General features: G+C 44.4%; 1 protein-coding gene across 2 annotated transcripts; it reads right to left on the bottom strand.

Moving 5' to 3' along the window:
* On the bottom strand, positions 1-23,884 carry Alg12 (Alg12 alpha-1,6-mannosyltransferase). Of its 2 annotated transcripts, XM_075894762.1 has the most exons (11): positions 23,717-23,884; positions 23,513-23,643; positions 22,790-22,922; positions 22,554-22,727; positions 21,130-21,324; positions 13,664-13,767; positions 12,782-13,008; positions 8,557-8,726; positions 7,240-7,315; positions 2,520-2,804; positions 1-138 (listed from the first exon to the last, which is right to left on the bottom strand). In XM_075894762.1, exons 1-10 carry the CDS (start codon positions 23,733-23,735, stop codon positions 2,522-2,524), a joined length of 1,512 nt encoding a protein of 503 aa, XP_075750877.1. In that variant the 5' UTR covers positions 23,736-23,884; the 3' UTR covers positions 1-138; positions 2,520-2,521. The 2 variants fall into 2 exon arrangements, with proteins under 2 accessions (XP_075750877.1, XP_037282176.1); XM_037426279.2 differs by lacking the exon at positions 1-138 and having other exon boundaries at positions 2,132-2,804.

Consider the following 23,884-nt stretch of genomic DNA (forward strand, 5'->3'; position numbering starts at 1 on the left):
GCTTACGTGAAAAGTGAACTCGAGCGTTGCAAGTGGTAGAGAGGGTGAAGCGAGAGAGAGCTGACACGTGGCAGGCGAGACAGCGACGTCACGGCGCACAGCTAGGAGGGCGTGAGCTACTTGGCACCACTCCAACACCTACGGGAATAGGAACGGTGAGGACGAAGGGACAGCGTTACACAGGCTAGTCAAAGAGCTGCTTCACATCTAATAATGAAACAACTGGGGTGCTGTAGTATGAGGTTGTGATACACCAGGACCATTCTCCAGTCGAAATTCCCGTGTGCAGTAACACTGAATTGGCTTAGATTGATAGATTGTATTCAAAATGTGCTAATGACATTATTTCACCATCATGGGTTTATTACCAGAGGAGAAAATCACGGTCACAGTCTCATTTTTAAATTCGTGCCAAAAGTCTATGAGCATGGCATTACGGATTTCAAAGTGCAGTTCTATTTTAGTTACATTGGCTCTATGTAGGACTTAAGAGATGCCATGGTGTTTGGTGTGGAAGGGGCATAGTTAACTGCATTTTATTTTTGTATGTTTTCTTGCTGAACTGATGAACTTCACAAGTTGAACTGATGTCTATTCACAAGAGCCACTGCATTATGAATTATGGTTGGAAGTTTGTGCCCATCCTACATGCGCATCATTCTCTGTTCTTGTTTCTTGCGCCGTCCTGTTACATGTTGGACAGAGAGAAAGTACGTTTGGTGCCTTTAATTGTGGTTTACTATTTCGTGAAACGTCACTTCCCCCTCATAAAGACCATAAACGTGGGAAAAGCTGAGGTTTCGTTGGAAACTGACCCTTCAAACTAGGTGATAACTGAAAGACGCATTCGGCATAATCAATTGCTTCACTGTTTTCCAGCTTACTTTGCTAACAATGCAAAAAAAACAGCTATCACTAAATGCACATGGATAAGAAATAGTGAATGACATGAGCTTTATCATAACGTGCCACATGATTGTCCTTAACGCATCGTGTGCTCAGAATCATGTCGCAGAATGGCACAAGGCTAGCACATTATGAAGTGTGAATTAGAGATCAACACTATATGAGTACACATTGCATTTGTTGGTGAAAATTTGAAACCCACTATGAACGAATAAAGGAGCAGGCAATAGACAAAGATGTGGAGCATGGTATATACTACATTTTTTCTGCATCCTTTTCAATTATTATTTTTTTTACAATGGGTTGCTGCATATCATCTGCATGAAGAGCACTTGCTATGCAAGTGTTCATTTTGAATTCACAAGTGCACTAATTTAATCTTCAGAGAATAAATTTCCATACTTACAGGACTCAGATGACAAAGGCTTGTATGACACTCGTCTGCAGCACACAAGCCCAAGTCGAGGTATAAACAAATTCAGACTACATAGTAATCAAGACAGCTCTGTGAGTCAAATGATGCGAGTGACAATAGTAACAGCTGGGTAAGTTATTTCTGGCTGAGGCCATTGACTAAAAAAAAAGTAAACGACCGATTGAAAGCGTGTCGTGAGTCCTGCAATCATCTTTTTATCCTGTTACAACAATGCTAAGTCATGCTTACTTTTCCGTGGAGATGAACCATGCTGCAGTTATTGAAAAAGCAATTTTCACAGTGCGACAGAGGACACAGTCAAAATGCAGTCAGTGCAGCGCTACGTCGCACTTCTTCCAGTCACCTTTCTGCATCTCAACTTTCACAAACTTTCATGAAGATCAATCAACTAGCCAAACAGAGCTAAAGCCACAACTTGGCCAGTGAGTGATACCTTGAGGTGCCAATTAAAGAGTGCATGTTTACCTTATGTTGCTCTAGACAGGTATCTATTTCTCAGCCATCTCTCAGCCTTGAAACATGCAATAATGTTCTATCACCGTGTAACTATGCTATTTTTAACATTCATACAGGATGCTTTTGAACCAAGTTACTACGTTTGCACTATACAAAAATTTATAGGGAGGCTTGGAAAATAATCCCAAAAAGCAGAATATCTTTAGCGACTTCGCAAATTGATGCCACTGACACGCTTGCTTCTAACACAAAGTATACTGCTTCGCTACAGATGAAGGGACAGGAGTCAAGTTCGGATTCACATGCATAAAAATTGCAAGACAGAAATCGGAGTACATAATTATACATATTATTTACTAAATAGATGTTCTCCATGCATCTCACATAGAACCATGTACTAATGTAGTGTTTTGGGGGATGCTAATTTCACAATGAAAATTTAGATAGTGACTTGGACACACACAAATAAAACCCATAGGTCTTGAACAAATTGCATTGGTTAAGATAAACGTAAACGAAAAAATGCTGCCGATTTAAACCATTTGTGCAAATGCACTGATGACCAAGGTGAAAATAAAAAATCAATACAGTATGCTGATTATTGCCCCATTCCTAACACCACTTCCTCCATTTCTAGATCTCCGCAACCTTTGCACTAAGCAAACCAAAATGGTCAGCATGGACCTGACGCGTATGTCGAGAACAACAACAACACTTTCACCATCACACTTGCGCCGACTGCTTGCGCTGGAGGTTGAGGATGACTTGCGTGGGTGTCACCTTGCGCCTGAGAATGAGCACTCGAGGTCGAGTCCGCACGTGCACAAGCGGCAAGGCAGCGTAGTTGAGCCGCACGTGGCTATAGCCTTCCACTGTGGCCAGCAGCTCGTGGGTGTCTCGGTAAGGCACCACAGAGCTACTGTGAATCGACTTGCCCTCCATTATGAGGTGCGTGAAGCTCTGCATCTCCAGACCACCAGGAGCAAGGTTTTCTGTTTTGTTGTATCTTGATGTACACGGAAATGGGGAGGGGGGAGGAGAATTAAGTTATGCCACAAGGCAGCATCACTATCTCACCCTTTCAATCTAAAATTTTCATCTTGTTTTTCTTACAAGGACCAATAGAGACTGGAACGAACTGACTCATAATGTTGTTCTACAACCATCTCTCAAAATGTTTGCCACTTGCCTCTAAGATCTCACGTGTTTTGCTGTTATTCACAGCTTTGTTGACACTGTTCACCATTTGCTTACACTCTACACTTATCTCTAGAAATATATGCAATGTAGCATCCGAAATGATCCATAGAACTGTTTTTTTATTTTCTTGCATTTGATTTTTAAAACACGTTTTTAGCGTACGATATTCTATTACTATAGTTGCAATAAGTTGCTTTCTTTGCCTGATTATTTCTGGCTCCCTCATTTGATTATGCTCTAGCTAAACATTGTAGATTTGCCAACTTTTTAAATTTGTACTACTCCCAATTGCTGATCCACTCTGCTGAAATCACCCTGTGGAATTTTTTACATTAAAAAAAGAATCTCTGTCTCTGCCGCCAGCTCCCACTGTCCTTTGCCAACACAAGGCTGTGGTAGTATTTAGCAAAGTTGCCTCAAAGGGACACTTAAGACCAAAACACTTTTTCGCATATATTAATAGAGTACAATTTCACAATCTCAAAAAAATAACTCTCACTGTGACATGACACTTAGTGAGCAAAGCAACGTGGGAAAAGAAACTGCAGGTGGAGACGTCAACCTGAGATTCCCGCACCAGACACTGTGGCATGATAAATTTTGAAGACGTCTACTGTGTCCTACGTACCTTATAATTGATAAAACTGAAGTACATTGTCATCGGTGGGTGCCATAGACTTAGCATATGAAGTTTCAGAAAATGTCATCGAGCGAATATTGCGAAAATAAAAAAGATACCTTGTGGAATTTCTTACATCACACGTGGAGATTACGACGCGAAATTTTAAAATGAAACTTCATCCTTGATTTTTTCCACTAATAATGAACTTATGACATTAAAGTTCTCAGAGGGCAGTTTATCAATCTAAAACAACTCATTGTTTCTCTTTAGTGTCCCTTTAAAAGGATGAGCAGGAGTGCATACTTTTTTTGGCCGAGAGTTACTGCTCATTCCCGTTAACATTAAGTGAGACACAGGGTCAGGTGGTAGTGCATCTTGCAGTGGGACACAACCACAGGCATGCGCACGAGAGTGGCTGCCCCATACTTTGACAGACAGGGAGGGGGCACTGCAACAAACATTCGCCACTCTTCAAGGGGAACTGTGCATACCCCTGTGACAAGGGCCGAGGAGTGGGACAGTATACACAAACTATTAAGCATTGGTTTACAGGATGAACAGAATTGCAATACTAGTACACACAAAGACGAATCGAATACTAAAAAAGGTTATCAGGCACTACATAAGGTGTATAACTATGTCATAAGGTACTCTCATTACTTATACTCGTATTGTATCAATAACGAAAAAAGGGGTATGATTCAGGGGCTCGTTTCTTCGTTAAACACAATCCATTGAAGTCAACAGACAGTGAAGCCAAAAGAAAGCACAAGGCACATTAAAATTTGTCATTTTCTTGCAGTAGTGTAGTAATAATGACATAAGTGGAAATTAATTAAAGTGGAGAGAGAAAAACGTTTATTAGGTGGTCAATGCGTGAATGTGGGAGGGTCCCTCATTCCAATAACCCTCTGGCCTGGGCCACCTTCAGTGCTCGCGACGAGTTGGCGGTGGTCAACCAGGTCCCGCTTGAAGATTGCAGCCTCCCACGTTTCACTGAGGAAATTTGGGTCTGCAGTTAATGGTGTTGCTTGTGCGGCTTGGTTGCTGCCTTTGCATTGCAGTAATAGGTGGGCTTGGTTGTCTGCCACATTACAGTGTGGGCAGATGTAGTCGTATGACATTGGTTTGAGCCATAGAGTTTCATACAATAATACCCAAAGAGAAATCTGGTGCTAGTGTCTACGCGGGTTCCTTCAGCGGCGCTTGTACCCTTATGGGAATTATGGGAAGTACAAGCTTTGGATCCGCTTCGGATGGATTATTTTCTTGAGATTCGCGACGCTTCTTTTCCGAGTGTAAAACAAAATGATATGAACTTAGATTTAATTTAAACTTGCTTCAATTATTTGTGCTCAAACTTTATTGCAAGACGTTCTCGCGACCAGGCGGCAAAAGTGAAACCTGGGCAAATTCAACCACCAGGGTATGCATCGCTCTGCCATTGCGTTCCAGATTTGGCATCAAGATTCAATGAATTATTTCTCACAACACTTCAAAACAAACGTGCTTGTCTTTCTCTTGAAAGTACACATTATCTATTTATAGAACTAACAATAGAGTGTTAAGTGAGAAACACTTATCGTTTCGTCTTCTGCGACGCTAAGTGCGTCTGTTCCAGTGGTTCCAGTGGTCTGCCCCCAACACACCTCTAGTTTTGTTGTAAAGTCAAGTCAGCGGAGCGTGACGGTGCATCTATTAAGCTTTGTCATCGTTTTGCAGTCGACTTAAAATGGGTTTAGGCAAGACGCGCTCGTAAAAAACAGAAACTCCAGGCAATATCCTGCACTGGCATGAGACGCTACATCTATGCGCAGCATTGAATGGACAACGCTTCGTTTAAACTGTCAAATACGACTCTTAAAGCTCTAGCGTCACAGCAAATCAGGAAATCTAGTGGTCGTCAGCCTCTTCGACCAACAATGACACTGCTTCAGCCTTTTCACCGCACACCACTACCCTCACTGATCGAAGAACGAAACTGAAACTATAGAAAAAAAGTCCGTAGACTGTTTGCCAGTTATTTCTATCTAATCCGAAGCCTATACTTCCCTTGATTCCCACGGAGGTACACCATCGCAGTGCCAGATTCCTCTTTAGGTATTATTCTATCAAACTCTATGATTTGAGGTGATGCATTAGGATGCATAAATGTATTGCTTTGAAGGTACCTGGAGTCCGTGCCTTTGTCTCTTGATAGTTTGGGATGCATGGGAGGGTAGAATCTGCATTGTAACCGACAGTGTTGCAGCATTTCATGGGAAATTAAGGGCACCGATTCGGTTTCTTCTTTTGGTGTTCTGGTGTGGGAGGTGTCTCTAATTTTGTGTGGGGAAGCCCAGTTGATGCATTCGCGGGCCGTGGCGTGTGTTGCTTCATTCCCCCCGAGGCCCTAGTGACCCGGAACCCACATGAAGCAAGCGTATCGAGGAGGAGTGTCAATGTGTTTCAGAAATTTTATTGCTTTCTTGGAGATCCTTCCTTTCAGGTTAAAGTGGACAATAAAAAAAAACTTGCTGGTAATAAGGACCAATAGGGAGCCCTGGTCTGCTGCTGTGGCACGCGTTCACATTCCACTTTAGTAACCATTTATGCATGAGTACTCCTGGGATTGTTAGCCAGCACTGCTAGCAGCTATGATGAACCATAAGTATCAGTGCCATCATTAGGAGTAGATTTTTGTTTGGACACATATCACGAACCTATCATTATTTCATAAGTGCTGCACCATTTAAGCTCAGTGTGCACAGTGAATATTGCTAAGTGCATACAGTGTCGCCTTCTCAACAACATTTTTCCAATGCACAGGTATACTCTGGAACAGCCAGTATAGTACCACGGGCAAATTTCCGCATACCCAACCCACAAGGAATCTAGCAACTTGGGCAAGTTGCAATACAACAGTGCACCACAGCCATCCCACCGAAATAACGGCCAAGAACAACACACGAAATAGCTGTCATCGTTCATTTCGTTGTCTGTGCCTGACAAAGAAACAAGTGCCCTGAACAATGGCTCCTTTGACAACACATCAATTTTTCAGGTTTACTACAAGAAAACGTTTAAGAACTAGGCAATGAGAGAGACAACTTCTGCTGATACGTTGCAGGGAGCTTGCCTTTGTGATGCACGATGTCTAGCCCACCAATCCCTTTAGCCACAGTGTTGCCACTTGGTACAAGTCGATATCCAAACCTTCACACCTGGCTTTTCTTATGCTTGCATGCACCAACAAGGATGGACACACAATGCAGCGCACTGGGCATGGCTGCAAAAGTATTGCTGCCATGGCTTGTTGTGCCTCATTTTAGGCCTTGCCACATGATATTATTAAACTGATTGGACTGTTAACAATGACCTAATGGGCTATTTCTTTATCCACTACAGGTGAAACTAGGCCCATAAAAGTTGACTAAACGGAAAACTTGAAAACTTGGTAAAACAAAAGAGAACATATAAATTTCCTCTGGCAGGTCTTGCACAAAAAAACTTTTGTATTTTACTTGTGGTGTTTCAAAACAAATTACACCAAGACAATGGACAATAAAAATGCAACTCCTTCAGTTGAACACTAGGATACCCAGTAAAAAATAGCTAAGAAGCCGCACAATGTCCTTACCTCCAGTGAGGATTCAGCTCTCCGAATCTGGAGACCCCAGTCTGAGCAGCAAACACGTCGATGTGGATATTTGCAACTAAAATGAACAAGCACAGAGGAATAAAGTGCCACTTTTGTTGTAACAACACGGCGCTCAGTTTGAATGCCCGAGTAAAACAATAACTCCATCGATGACGTGCACTGCACACACAAGCTAAACGAAATGAGAAGGAGAAAACTGCGTGTGAAAGAGTGTGTTGTGAACACTATTGAAAAAGTGAGCTGATGATGAAGTAGTAAAATGCAGGGCATGCTTGCTTCCATTGTCAGGCTGGTTGACAAGCTCTCGAAAGGGGGCTGTAGCAGATGGTAAAGCAAGTATTAGTGTTTCTTTCATTTGACTCCTAGAATTTTTCATCCCAAACTGCACACCCAGCATTTACATTGGACACATCATGACATGAGGACTAAGTAATGCACACCTCAAATACTGAACTTGAAAATGAAACAAGCCTTTGACCTCTTATTACAATTCACCATTGTGAAGAGTGCATCATTATTCCTTGCAGACGTATCATTTGCAGAGAGACAGGAGTGCAACGGTATGACCGAGACTACCTAACAGTCCCGTAGCTGCAAAAGGGCATGTCGTGGTGCTGCGTGAAACCATCATGCGACCCAACACTTTCTCTCACCCCTCTGCAACGATGGCTGCACAGATGTATGGAAGCACAAGTCACACCACCTGTATTCCTATGAATAGAATTTGGTGTAGTGAACAATGAGGGATAACTGAGGAACAATTTAAGAAAAAGTAATGCTCTAAGAATTCCAATTTCAAACACCTCTGAAAGGTATTATGAAACCCAGTGGGAGCCCTTAGTGCTTGTGCATCAGCTTTTGATGCACTGTTACTTACCATGGTGGAAATGATTTTCCACCTATCATACCACATTGTGAATTATTTTTACAGTGCACACTGTCTCGCCACCTTGCAGCCTTCTCAGCAGCAACTGTTTTATAATCACAAACATGCATGACTGCTTTTCAGGAAATTATGATAATTAAGCATACTCTAATCATCCCAGCTCATTTCTCATAGCTTCAGTCTCTTGACATAATTCCAGCTCACTACCTCAATTTCTTTGTCGGTTGCAATTGCTTGCGGTTAATAAATTATGGAGACCACACATGGCATGGACGTAATACCTTCTCACTGGTGTAATGCAAATGCTACGGTGCACATATCACATGAGCCTAGACACAGCGAAACTAGAATCGCAACCATCTCACTGCACGCAATCAACAAACTGCCAGTACTATTGCAATCCTACCTACCTGGCAATCCTGCCTCAATTTCGTGCAGCTTTTTAAGTGCGTAGCCCCCAGGGTAGTTATGGCTGGAGACGTAAAGCAGGAGGCCAGTGGCAAAAATGTTTGCAACTAGATGAAAGCAGATGCCCAGGGTGCAGGCGACATGCCACGAGGACTTGAGCCTGTTGTTCCAGCTGAAATGGACAGGGTCATTTTGCTGCAGTTTCTCCCATGCTATCGCTAAAGTAAGCCTAGTGAACGTTATTGTGTCTGCTTCATGCATCACAATGTGAAAATTGTAATTGCTAAAAAGTTAGGCATGAGAGAATGTTCAAGTGCTTCAAATATTCGAACGAATATTACACTATTCGAATTCACTTCAATTCTAGTTTAAATAATTGACCATTTGCAAAAATCTACAAGGCAGCTTTCCTGAAAGATTTTTTTCCAACCAAAAGCTCTCATACACAGACTGCTTTTCTCCCTCACTCCGAATTCCAAGGAAGGCACACGAGTGCGACAAGAAGACTTAGTCCCTGAACAATTACTATGAGGTAGTCCCGCCTAGTACGCACCCCCACCCTAGGATGGTGGACGAGGCACCTGTGTTCGTGAAGGGTGGAGCTCAAACAGAACACCCTCCAGTGTACATCTCATTCGCTATGTCGTGTGAGTTCATTGGAGCTACTTCATGCAACTTACATGACAGACCAGCTTTTTAATAAAAACTCACAAAAAGTAATAATTGGTGCCACTTTTTATGCCAAAACCAAGATAAAGTAGACTTTTAGTAAACCAAAATCTTTTAAACATAACTGCTGCTTAAACGAAACAACTTCCTCTCATACAATTGTGTTCCTACTTGAACTCTTCGGTCATGTTGATCTCTCAGTAAACTTAACTCCTTTTAAAGGGCCAGTAAACAACCCCAAGGTCCAAAAATAGTTGTAAATAGAAATCTGTGCAATTTTACTTCGTTAACATGCTGCCACAATAATTTTGCGAATGCGTGCTATATTAAGGAAGTTACAGGGTATAGAACATCATGTTCAGATGGTTTCAAATTTTCACATGGTCTCGCCACCCTACTCCTTCACAGGAAAGGGAAGGCGCGGCCCGTCGTCGTGACTCTGCCCACTTCGGCAATGTGACAAAACGTCAGCGATTGACGTTATCGGCGAACTCGATCAGTAGCACTTCCGCTAGCTGCAATGCCTGGTTGTCTTACGTTTTATCCAGTCTCAGCAGCCCAGTCGCTCGATTTGCAGCCGACGAGAATTTGCAACAAAACTGCATTCCAAAACCCAGATATCAAGTTGGCCCGATTTTTCTGGAGTTCAATTTTTAGGGGCAGACTGCCATGCCATCTGGGAGCAGCAACATATTCCGCTTAATAGTGAGTGCACCTATCGACAGGTGGCGCAACAATCTGCTCACTCCCAAAAACTGGGTCAGTGAAGTGTCCCGATTTCGATGCATGGAGCCCATAGGGAGTTTCGCAACTCGTACAATTGAATAGCTCTGTCGTAGCTATGGGTGAGAACAGCAAATGTAGTAGACTTCACTGCTGTTTGTTGAGACCTGGTTTGTACCAATCGACAAGCTGCGTACTGCGTCACGTCGCCGAGTTGCCATCACTGCAAGTGCAAGGAGATTGGTCAGGCGTAGGCAAGAAGCACGAGAATCGTTTTTCGAAATGGAGGCTGTGCGCAGGGCGCAGCTCTGTAATATTCAGAAAACGTAATCGATGCGGTCTACTCTACGAATTACCGAGCTTGTTTGGGGGGTGTAAAAAAAAAAAGTCCAAGCCTATTGACTGGCCCTTTAAATGGAACACATTTCAGGTTCCGTTTCATGAGAGCCTACTGTATATTATGAGAGTAGAGGGTTCGGGAAATTCCGACACTACTAAGGCATGCGCGCCTAAGCCTAAGTGCATGGGCCTCTAGCATTCTGCCTGAATCGGAATGCAGTGGCAGCGGCGGCCATTAGGATTTGATCCTGTGACCTTCGGATCAACAGTTGAGCACTGTAGCCACCAGAACACTGTCAAGGTAAAGTGTTGTGTGCAAATAAAAATAGGAACAGGCGCAAACTTTCAACTGACTTTATTTGTCGTCGCCCTTCAAAAACATACTCATAACAGACATGTGCAAACAAACCAACAAAAAAAGAGCAGATTACAGGAAGGCATGGAAAAATTTACGCTTGCTATCAAATGACATCTTTGGCGTAGGTGCACTGGCACCGTGACCCTGGATGGAAAGTTACGTCAAACACCGCTTGAGTTTCACGCCCCACTATGGGCCAGATGAACGTGTGAACCACAAGACTAAAATCCATAACAGCAGCGCCGTCTGCGAGAGACGCCATTCAGCAGACCGCAATTTCCTGTGTCCTGTTTGTAGCGGAAATAAAAGAGCAAACAACGAAAAACTATACAATGAGGGATACTTGTGAGATGCTACGTGTCCAATGGGTGCGTTTCTGTACTCCAGGCAGTTCTGCATCGGTTTTTTACCAACCTGATGAGGGTTACGGCAATTTTCACATTGCCATTGGTTTCCAGTGAAATCCTGGCACCAAAGTAGCCTTGTGCTAATACGGTATGTAAGCTCACTATGTTGTTTCCATCCCATCCAGCTAAGTTCTGTGGTAGCACCAGCTGTTAAATTTTGCCTGAAATGTTGGAACGTCACCGCGTCGTCTGCCAGCCAGTGCAAGCTGAGGGGATTGCACCACGCTCTACCATTGACCTCTACAGTGCCATGGCGGCGTGCACTCGTGTCGCGGCCGACCGAGCCGGACATGTGGCACCACACGTGTGGTGCCCAGATGAACGTACGGCACCACACGAAGGCACAAAAAACCCCACTGGTGCTGGCAGCCGAAGATGTCGAATAAATATACGGACATGTTGCTAACACAAGCATTGCCTCTTGAAGATATGTAAAAGACCTCCATCAGTTCACGGGCTGTAGTGTCAATGCTCTTACTTAATATCTTGACATTTTTGAAAATTGGTGAGCACATGCATGCTAGGCAATGTGCAGGCAAATGCACGTTTCGGTTTTTTCTAATTGAAAGCTCATGTTCTCTTGCACGATCATTCGCATAGGGACTTGTTAGGCCTGCGTAAGCTTTCTCACAAGACAGCAGTATTTCATAGATGATGCCAGTCGTAGATTTTGCATATGCCAAAATGTGATTTTTTTCTGCAACTGCCAGGTTTCTTCTCGCCAAAGGAGATTCTGGGACAAAGCACAGCTAGCTTGGAAAAGACCATCTGCACATCGTGCCTACTCTGCATCTTTTTCAGGTTGTGGGATATGCAATGGATACGAGGCATCACCTCTGGACACCTCCTGCAATGTGGGGCAGGGTTAACCCTAGGCCGGGCTGCTTTAGCATCACGCAGAAGAACCTCCAAGCATGGCAATGCGCATTTGCCTACGCGTTGCCAAGCATGCATTTGCTCAGCGATTTCCAGAAAGATTAAGATACTGGGTAAGAGCATTGACACCACAGCCCGTGAACTGATGGAGGCCTTTTACATATCTGCAAGAAGCAATGTTTAAGTTAGTGACACGTATCTTTATTTGATAGCGATCGTAAATTTTTGCATGCCTTCTGGTGAAGCGTGTGGTCGTGACCACGTGGTCCCCCTCCCTTTCTTTAGTATATATTTGAAGGGTGATGACAAATAAATGACAGTTGCAAGCTTGTACTTGTCCCTATTCGTTCTTTCTGTGGCCCTGTCTTGGTTTGCGCACACCAGTTTACATTTTCGTATGAACCTACTTGCTCAGCAACAAGCTTTACTGAAATCACCATGGCAGTTTGAAACCCACAGAAAGCAACTTGCTGTGACCTAAATTATGAAGAATACAGCAAATGTACCTCCTTAATTCTCTTAGGTATACACAATGCGAACCAAGCCTCTTTAACAAAAAAGACAGAACACCTTAGGCAAATCCATCTAATCCCATACCCTTTTTGTAGTTGACATGAGTTGGACTATTTTATAAGATGCACTAAATATGCCAATTAACAAAGCTTAGTTGTGTAGTTTTAAATACTCATCTTAAAGCAAAACACTAACTGTAAATGTAAAGTGGGCTCCTAAGCAGCGAATGAACTTGTCCCAGTTTATTTGCTCTTTTTTTAGCTCGGAATAAAGCCAGTAAAAAGTTAACCACATATAAAATGGCATGCGCACTGTCACTAAAGCTGAGCCCATGATTCTCACAAGTGTAAGCATGCCCTAGCAGCAGCCACATTGAGGAGGGGCAGGGTGTAGATGATGAAACGCAGCTCCTTGTGGGGCAGCAGCGAGTACAGCAGCACGTACGCCACTGCAGGCAGCAGCAGCATCTTCACGCGCCGGTCCACCCACACACCGATGGGGATCAAGAGCAGAGAGCTGCCAAGAGCTCGTGGAATGGCCGAATACAGGTACCACGACCACGGCAAAGTCTGCCGTGGCTGTCAAGGGCACCTCAAACGTGTCACACTCATAAACACCTTGCAAGGCTGAGAAAAAAATTCAGTCGATTGACAATTATGTGAAGAGGTTGAATTGAAGTTATGCGCACTTGTTACGAGGTTGTTATGACAACTAGAAGCCACCGTCCTCTGTTCCTACCTGACTACATCTCCGGTCAAAACTGCCTTGTCATGTCAGCCTTCAGATGGGAAGTGACAAGGCAAAGCAGTGAAGCAAGTTTTCAAGTCGTGCCGAGGGCCGCAGATTCCTAACCCCTGGCCCAGTTAGACTCACTGACAAAGGTAACAGGCCCCCTACGATACAATGGCTTAATTAAAGCTTATGTCAATTTTCATATCTGATGAAAAGATATACACTTAAAATTCCATAGGCATCACTCAGAGTTCATATCGAAGAAAAAGATGTCAAGTGATTGCTTCTGAGTTTATTTATATAAGGACTGAAAGCTGCGAGAATCATAATGTACAAAGATATTATATTGGTAGGTTGAAACATTCTGATTAGATATCGAGAAACACGAAGAGTATGAATGGTTGTGTAAAAAATGAACAAATAAAACTTGCGGCTCTGCCGGTGCAACAGCCTTTAAATGTCACTAAGCCGAGACATAGGCCAGAAGGATACACCCCACTCGGAGCTTTTGTTCAACACCACATTGAACCAGAGCACTTCCCCTTCTGGCCACAGCCAGCGTTGCCAGAAAAAGGAGTCAACAGCAATGGTTGTTCCTGCAGCAAAAAAAAAAAAAAAAAAAGCTGTAGTTTGCAAAAGCAACAAAGCATGAATAAGCACACATTTTTCCTTTATGTGGGTTTATGCAGTTCACAAGCAATGTAAATGTTTTCTGCCACATCACTTTTCAATGGCAATCACCTCAGCCTATTTTAACTGCTATGGGTTGTAATATTTGTTTAGATTTCTCTAATTCAGACCACTTCAAAAGCATAAGTCAAAGCACATATTGTAGATACTCCAGACTTTTTTTGCACCTAGCCCTTTTCAACAAAACATAGAATTTTGCTGCACAAACGTATCTGTGTGTTTCCTTCGAACTTCCCACAGGTTCAAAGGAAACACACGGATACGTTTGTGTGTTTCCTGTAACACACAGATACGTTTACGTGTTTCCTGTGAAACACACAAACGTATCTGACGAAGAGTGGCCTCAGTGGCATTGCTCTGTGCCTCAAGTGCATCACCATCGGCATGAGCTCCTAGTTGCTGCGCTTGGCCAGACGCTGCTGACTGCTTCGCCTTCTGCATTCTGCTCTGCCAATAAACCTCTTAACAAGTGGTGAAGGTGCTGGGTTTCGATCACCTGGGAACTTTGGAATCACATTGTACCGTCCATTATGTCCACCTACACAAGCGCCGCTTCAACTCCTCCAATGGCACTGTGCTCTTCACCGGTTCCTTGCGTCTGCGAGATCCCCCTGTTTTCTCAGGCACCGATGACAAGAACGTTGACGACTGAATTTCCATGTAGCCAGTGAGTGTTCATAACAAATGGGACGATGCCACCAAGTTGGGCTATGTCTCCTTCTACCTTTCGAACATGGCAAAGCTGTAGTTCATCAATCACGAAGCTGAACTCCCTAAGCGGTCTGTCTTCAAAACAAGCCTCACACAAGTTTTCAGATGGCCCAAGGTACGCATACGCTGTGCCGAAGAACGCTTGCGTACTCAGCCCCAGCAGCTTGGTGAGAATTTCACAAGTTATATTGAGGACATTGTGGACCTTTGCAAGCGGGTAAACGGGTCGATGTCCGAAGAAGATAATATAAAACACATCATGAAGGGCATTGAGGACGAGGCTTTCCAAATGTTGCTCTCCAACAGTCCTCCCACTGTCGTCGAACTGACCGAGCTATGCCAGTGTTTCGACGAGTTGCGCAGGCAACGTCTTTACACCCGACGTGCCTTGGCGCCCAACGACTCTTTGTCGAGCCTGTCCAGCCTTGGCATAGGAGACGACCATGCTCCTTTTCTCTAAAAGATCCAAGAGATCATCAGAGCCGAGGTTGCTCGTCAACTCTCTTTAATGTCCTGTGTACTCGATCAACCACGCAGTTTGGAACCTTTGCTCCACGACGTCATCCAAGACCAGGTCGTACCAGCTCTTCCCCTCGCCCGTGAACCGCCACCAGTCGCCGCACTTCTCACGTATGCCTAGGCAGTTGCTAGACCTTGACAGTCTGCGTTCCAGCCAGCAACTATGTATCCGCCACCGCCCTTTTCGCCGCTGACCTATTTACTGCCGCCTATGCTGGTGGCACCCCGACCACATTTTTCTGCCCCCTTGCCACAACTCGGCTACTACTCCGACCAATGGCGGACCTACGACAACCGTCCGATATGTTTTGCTAGTGGCAGTGTTGACCACGTGGGACATTATTGCCATCGTCGCCAGGCTTCTTCGAACATTCGACGAATGCCATCTTTCGACCCTCCGTTTTCCTCTGCGTCTTGCAGCCATCTTTCTTCTTCCTATCCCCCTGATCGCCCGTTTGGCCTAAACCGCCGCTCCCCATCTTCACGTCGTCGTTCGCATTCCCCTATGCGTCGCCATTCCGGACCCACCAAGCAGAAAAACTAACGGCCGCAGTTCCCGAGGCACGAACTGCATCCCTGCCGCCATGCACAAGTGCTCGCCCCTGTCAAGGCAATGTCATTGAAGCATCAGTTGATGGTATTGTCGTCATGGCACTTGTCAACACCGAAACCGCTGTATCCGTCCTTTCCGCCTATCTGCACCGCAAACTCTGCAATCGCACAAAGCTTAACTCCTTTCGCAGCCTGTACCACATGAGTTGTCATCTAAAGGCTCGTGTATGTGACGTAGGAAGGCAGTAACTGATGGTAGAGACAGAGGATGAAGAAGTTACAATGAAATAAACATGGCATATAAGCCAGGCCTGTGTCTCACATTAGCGTCGCATGTATATAGTCGAATTCGTCGTGTGCCCTCATATTCCCATGACATATTGTTTGGCTAGGACGTCCTTGCGAATAATAATGCCGTCATTGAGTGCTGTCACGCCGAACTTGAACTTTTCTGCACTTCCCAACCTTGACGCTGTCGAAGCCTCCCTCTTGTATTAAAAAATGTTTGTATCCGAGGACGCCACCGTACCACCGTTCTCTTCTCTGCTGGTTAATGTGCCGTGTGCCACTATTTCCGATGGTGATGTTCTCTTTACGCCCTCTGATCTGTTCATTCAATCCAAATGTTCTCCACTGCCTGTTGCTCTCTCTACTCTGCATCACGATGTCCCGAAGACGTTCGTTTACAACACGCTAGAATGACCTTTACCTTTATTCTATGGTAAATGTCTCAGTAACGTGCATCCGATAAATGCCTGTCACACTTCTGACGATCCATCTAGTTCATTTTCTACGGGACTCTGCGGACTCACTTCCGACTCTGCTGCTGACCAGTCACTCCTTGACGCTTTCCACTGCTCCATGATGTCGCAACCTCTTCTTCAGAATGAAGGCAGTCGGTCAACATGCTGCAAAAGCTTTGCACTTCTTTAGGCAGCCACACTTCTTGCCTCAGTCACACATTGACCATATCTCACGAGATTGACAAAGGATGCCATGCGCTTTTACGACAGCGTCCCTACCTAGTCTCAGCGTTGGAGCGCTATGTTATTGATCACCAGGCTGCTGACATGCTCCAGTAGGGTATTGTACAGCCTTCCAACAGTCCCTGGGCGTCACCGGTCATTCCTGTTAAGAAGGATGGCTGGATTCCGTTCTGTGTGGACCACCAACACTTAAGCAAGATCACCAGTAAGGACGTTTACCTGTTACCGCGAAATGATGACGCCCTTGGCTGTTTGCAGGCAGTGGAATAGTTCTCTTCACTAGATTTACATTTTGAATATTGGCAAACTTCTACGGAAGCATCTGACCAATCGAGAACAGAATTTGTCACACCCGATAAATTATACGAATTTACCATTGTGACTTTCGGCCTTTGTGATGCTCCAGCCCCTTTTAAGAGAATGATGGACACTATTTTACGTGGCCTCAAGTGGAACACATATTTATGTTATCTCTATGATGTAGTTGTGTTTTCGGCTGATTTCGACGCCCATTTAAATCATCTCGAGCGCCTCCTCACATGCTTCAATGACGCCAGCCTTGAACTTGACCACAAGATGCGTCATTTTGGTGCCGGCAGCTCACCATTCTTGGCCACGCCGTATCGCGGGACGCCATACTTTCAGAACCCACCAAGCTTCGAGCAGTTTCCAATTTTCCAAAGCCAAAGAACCTAAAGGAACTTTTTGTCGGCTTGTCGTCATACTTCTGACGTTTTATTTGAAATTTTGCTTCCATATGTGCGTTCCTGACGGATCTGCTTAGCGGCTACAAGGGCCTTTCTACATGGTCCCCAATCGGCGACGACGCCTTCACCAAATTAAGTCGCCTGCTAACTTCATCGCCCATCCTCCGCCACTTCAATCCTGCCACTACCATGGAGGTTCATGCTGATGCCAGTGGTGTCAAACTTGGCGCTGTGCTCGTGCAACGAAAGGCACTGTTTGATGAATATGTTGTCGTTTACGCAAGACGAACTCTGACGAAAGCCGAGACTAACTACTCCATGATCAAGAAAGAGTGTTTAGCCACTATTTGGGCCTTTCGGCAATTTCGCCCTTGCCTGTATTGTCAAGCATTCGACGTTGTCACTGACCACTATGCCCTTTGTTGGCTATCCATGCTTAAGGACCCTTCCGGACGACCTGCTCACTGGGCGCTCAAACTTCAAGAGTATGGCATCGGCATTATTTATAGATCCAGTCGTAAGCACACAGACGCCGATGCCCTTCGTCGCTCACCCATATCAGATGATGACGTTTGCCTCTCCTCCCTTGAGCCTACGCTTCTGTCACCCGCATTATGCAACACGACGATAGAACAAAGGAAAGATCTTTGGATCAGTGGTCCCATCGGCATTCTTTCTGATCCTCTCACTTCTTCCTCGTCTCGTGCTCTCCACCACCAGGCTAGAAACTTTTGCCTATGGGACGACCTTCTTTATTGACGCAACTACTTTTCCGACGGTCGCAAGTGGCTCCTTGTGATACACCGCCATCTCCGAGCTGTTATGTGTGAAGCTTTCCACATTGACTCACAGTGCACACATGCAGGCCTTTTCAAGACATATGCTAGGTTTCAATATATGCTAGGTTTCAACTCAGGTTTTATTGGCGTGGCATGTATAACTATGTGGGCTAGAGTGGGCTTGGCAATAGCACTCGTGGTAAGATGCTTAGAAATCCGCTTTGCTTCACTATCCAGGTTTTCATCGGAATGCTGCCAACTATGCATGATGCTTCCCTGACGGCGGTACTTATGGACGGCATTCCTGGGCTTGACCCAGCCGCATCGATGCAGACAGAAGACTGCGCTTGGCTCGGTGAACTCTGCGTGATGACGCCCATTCTGATACCATCGACGATTGCGGCAAGCCACGTGGTCTATTCCCCGTCTATAAGAAGCCGGTCAACTCAACTCTGCGACCGTGGGCACGGTGATAGCACTGGCGGAAACGTGCTTAGAAATCCGCTTTGCTTCGTTATCCAGGTTAGTGACTATTTGTCTGGGAGTTGTTCCCAAAGCGATAACCGGTTTCTAGTGCTGTTGCCTTGGCCACTGTGTATAAAATGGTTTTCAAATTGTGTTTTGCCTTCTGACAATGACCTGCTATGTTGTGGTGATATTGAAGCCAATCAGGCCCTCTGCTAGGGAAATGTTATCTGAAATATTGAAAGGTAAAAAAAACTATCAGTTTGGCAGTTGAGGGCATACAGAGTGCACAGAAAGTGACAGAAAAGAAGCTTACTAGAATAACTGAACGTATTGATGACATTGATGAACAGCTACAAAAACTGAATGCTGCAGCCTTGAAGGTTGTAAATATAGAATCATCAGTTTCTGAACTTGAATCACAGGTATTGGCACTTCAAGATCATATAGATGACTTAGAAAACCGAGGTCGTAAAAACAATTTAGTTATATATGGTCTGGATGAGCCTACAGAGGAGTCAAACGATAAGCTACATAAAAGAGTACAAGATGATATTTTTGTCAAGCGTTTTGGCAGGGAAGTAGACGGCATAGAAAGGTGTCACATTTAATAAAAAACAGCAAAACAAGTCACTCCCTGTAGTAATAAAATCCTCGACTATCGTGAAAAAGTGTCTATATTAAAATCAGCTCATAAGCTAAAAGGCACGGATATATCTTTATCTGAAGACTTTTCCAAACGACTTCGTGGCGTAAGGCAGAAATTATGGAAGAACACGGCAGGAGAGAAGGCAAATGGTGCGAAAGTAAAACTAATTTATGATAAAGTGAGTATAAATAATACTTTGTTTGGCTGGGATGAGGAGAGAAATGTAAGCTTTCAGATATCAAAAGCAAAGACTGGCTGACATCAGTATCCTAAAGCCCGATCTCTAAAGATAATCAATGTAAATTGTAGGAGCGTACTTAACAAGGTCGCTCAATTGGAGGCTCTCATCCTCTCACATAATCCTGCTGTTGCAGTTCTGACAGAAACGTGGCTAAACGACTCAATACATGACACTGAGTTTGTTCCCTTTGGTTACAGGGCGTTTAGAAAAGATCGAGACAGCAGAGGCCGTCAAGAATCGAGGCAAGGACCTTTGTCAAGCTGCTAGATAGCAGTTTCTGTTTCTGGTCCTCGTATTCATTATCTTGCTGTAATGAGTGCCAAATGAAATTGGTTGATTGATGTATGCCTGTGTATATACACATACTAAATGCAAAAGTTTTGGGTACGCTTGGAACCCTGGCTATGCCAATGAGTCATAGGTCAGCAAACACACCCAAACTCAGATCGAGCCGCGAGTCTGGTTGGAGGGAAATTTTCCGACTCTGGTTGAGCCCGGCTCAGGAAAATTTGGCGAGCCCGAAGCAGAAGATATGTTTCTTGAGCGAGTTCCATTTTTCCTTGCCGACTTATGGCCACAGTATTTGTATATTGTTTTTTTCTGCTGTGTGGATACCTTGCTTAGACACTAAACTGCATTGTTTATATGGCAAACTTCACATGGGACATAAGCTTTTTTTCTTTTTTTTTTTTCTAAATGAACAGGCATAGAACTAAAATCCACCTTGCAGCCACATGTGGAGCACTGTGATGTTAAATGTCACCGATAAAGCTTCTTGAAAGCCTGAGCAAATGTTTTTCCAACTGTCTATATTAAACTTAGTGTAAAAAAGCTCTTTGCGTAGATGAAGGAATTTCCGTTACTCATTGGGACTTAATGAATTGCCCAAAGCATAATTGTTCTATTTATGTCAGTAATAGCAAAATTGATCCCAAAAGTTCATTAAAATTATATTAATTACTTTTTAGAATTTCATAAAATATAACTAAGTTACATGCAAATTGCAAATAGTAAAAAGTAATCACATCACATTGTACAGTGGGCTCTCCTTGAATGGAACCTGAAGGGGCCAGGAAAATCTGTTCTTTTTAACAAGAGTTTCATTGACTGAACAGCAGTCCTGAACCCAAGTGTGAAACCAATCATGTCAGAGGCAGCCGTTCTGTTTAAAAGATTTTCATTTACCGAGAGTTTACTCTAATTTTTTCTGAAAAGTAATGAAATTACTTTGAGATTACTTTAATAAGTTTTCATCATTCACTCACAGTTTGTGCACTTCACCTCAGCTCATTGAAATCTTTGTTTAGCTTGCCACACGTGAGGCCTGGCAGTCCGACTAGCTTGTCCTGGTTATTTTTCTTTTATTTTTTATTCAATTTCTTGTGTTATGAGGCCTGTCAACGTGCTATATTCTAGTCAACGTGCTATACAAAAGTGACCATGCTTGCAGAAGCTACTGGTAAAATCCCAAACTCTCTGCTGCCAGTCAACAGGTGTCTCATCGTCATAATTAAAAAGAAAAACGCAGTCTTTTTATAGCAAGAGTGCTCATGCTGACTATTTTCGAAGCATAAATTGAGAATACAACTTTACCGAATGGCATTCAAACCCTCAATAAGATAGACTTCCAGATATGAATGAGCCGTTGTCCATGCTTACCGAGCAACGCTAGGGCGATTGGGATTCCCCACTTGAAAACGTTGAAGATGCTCAGACGACCGAGGAATATCTCCATGAGAATGATGATGCCAAGAAGAGACGCTAGCTCAGCTCGAAAAACTAGGACCGCCACTCCACTTGTGACCATCAGCAGAAAATGGCGTTGTTCCAGCCAGGAGCTATATGCAAGAAACACTGGAAAGAGCGTCTGGCTGTAGGATGTGATGCGTGGTAGTACAGTAGGTAGCACATGTACATGACAGCTAAAAAATGGAGCCCTACACATGGTTTAGTCTCGGAAACCAGGATGCACTTGCCTGACAAGTCACAGCCAAGTGAACACGGTGAACCAACTGAACCTTCTTTTTTGTAACAGTGTCAACGACGGCTTGCTGACACGCACATCTCGGAGTGCAGAAATTTGTTCCGTTTCTGTTATAAACCGTGTTGTTTGAAATTTGCTTCTAGCTGTTACTTTAGTGTCTTCAAAGAGAGGGGAACATTGACACCGATTACAATGCAGCATGCGTAGACCACAACTTGTGATTTTTTATGACCCGATCCGACGCCCACTATCATTCCGGAGGCTATAAAGATAATTTAATCACTTACAACGACATCACAAAATTCACAACGACATCACAACGACATCAACCGTGACAATATTATTACTTGGGGCGTAGGCAATTCCCACTGCCACAGGCGAAATTGAACAGGGCTCAGGCAGTCACGCTACGTTTACTGCAAACCGAAACTTACCCAAAGTATTATTTTCTACATAAAATTCTCCCTGACAGTGAAATTCAAGACAACCGTGACGTGTGCGATGACATCATTGGCATCAGACACATGCTGGCGGGCTGTCCCGCGACTCTTGCCGACCCCAAATAACAATGGCTTTATTGGCAGACGATGGTGCGAAGCGAGTCTTATCAAGACCAACTACGGGCAGTCCAGAAGGTCCACGACGACGCCACAAGGCTCGGCCTGACGGTACCGACGCGCACGCGGCCCGCCTGGGTCTGAAAAAACCGCGCTTCAGGACACAAATTAGATTTTGTGAATGAATGAATGCTTTCTCACAGGACGTTAATATCTGCATCAACGTTCTTCCCTATTTGAAGACATCAAAATAACAGCTAGAAGCAAACTTGAAACAACCTGACTTACAATAGAAACCAAGCAGATTGCTGCACTCGGAGATTTGTGTGTCAGCCAGCCATTGTAGACACTGTCACAAAAAGAATGAGCGTATCTGCGCATGCCTTAAGATTTTAAGGTTTGTTCAAGAAGATCACATGGCTTGTCAGGCAAGTGCATCCTGGTTTCTGAGAATTAACCATGTTGGAAGTTAGCTCCTAAAGTGTCTATGTGCGCATGTATATGCACTACAAAGAAACCTAATGGACATGTATTCATCTTACCGAAAATCAAAGCAAAGGTGTTGGGAAGTGGACGTGACATGTAGAAGACGAAGTGGAACTGCGACACCGTCAGCAGGGTGAGCCAGTTGGTCATCGCAAAGCCAAATTCTTTCTGGAGAGCTCTGCTGAACTCGCGGTATGCACATGCCACCATTGTTCCTAGGACGGCCCTGACTGCAACAAAGATGCGAAACGAGGATCACATCTGACCGGTCAGTCAAGGAGGCCTTACTTACCAATGAACTGCGCAACTATTTTTTCCAAGCCCATAAAAGTGCTCACAGCAACCCATGGACCAGCAAACAGGGCAACCATCAGGGGTCCCATAAACGATCTTGGAACAACACCGGGAAATTCCAGGTGGTCGTACTGCGTGAAAATAGCTGCGTTAAGGTTTGCAGCCATCATAATCATTATCAGCCTTACTACATCCACTGCAGGGCAAAGGCCTTTCCCATGTCTCGCCAATGAGCTTGGCCCTGTGCTTGCTGCTGCCACGTTACACCCGCAAACTTCCTAATCTCATCTGCCCACCTAACCTTCTGTCTCCCCCTCGTGCGGTAGCCTTTTCTGGGAATCCAGTCAGTTACCCTAAATGGCCAGCAGTTATCCTGCCAAAGCGCTACGTGCCCGACCCAAGTTTATTTCTTCTTGACTTCAACTATGATATCATCCACCCCGGTTTGTTTCCTGACCCGCTCTGTTCTCTTCTTGTCTCTTAAGGTCACACCTATCATTTTACTTTACATCGCTCGCTGCGTCGCCCTCAATTTAAGCTGAAACTTCTTTGTAAGCCTCCAGGTGTGTGCTCCCTATGTAAGTACCGGCAAGATGCAGCTGCTATATACTTTCCTCTTGAGGGTTAGTGGTAGATTACCTTTCACGTTTCAAATGCTCGACAAAAAAATCGGGGTGCTTAACCACGCGTAATGATGCAACGTGCCGTCCTATTTACTTACATTTGATATATTCGTTCTGTGGTAAATTATGTCGTGTATAGCTTGCAGGTTGAAGCTCTCCTCGACTTTTGTGAAAGGACAAACGACGAGATGCACGGCGCAGGCCAAGAGCAGCAACCACTCCACAGAATCTAGAGACAAAAGATAATCAAGCGTCAGCAGACGGGCTTTCACTGTGAATGTCACACGAGAAAGGGAATTCACCTTGATTTTTTGCCACCATGATGACGTGGGTAGAAAAGGCAAATTCAACTTCAGCGTCCTGACGGCAGCGGCGATACAACGTCCACAACCAAATTACAACGTTTTCCCATCGAGGTTTTTAAATCAATGTCAAGTTAGTACATGGCAGCGGTATCATTCCAGGAGATT

This window comes from Rhipicephalus microplus, chromosome 5 (assembly GCF_043290135.1).
Source record: "Rhipicephalus microplus isolate Deutch F79 chromosome 5, USDA_Rmic, whole genome shotgun sequence".
In the NCBI taxonomy this organism is placed as follows: domain Eukaryota; kingdom Metazoa; phylum Arthropoda; class Arachnida; order Ixodida; family Ixodidae; genus Rhipicephalus; species Rhipicephalus microplus.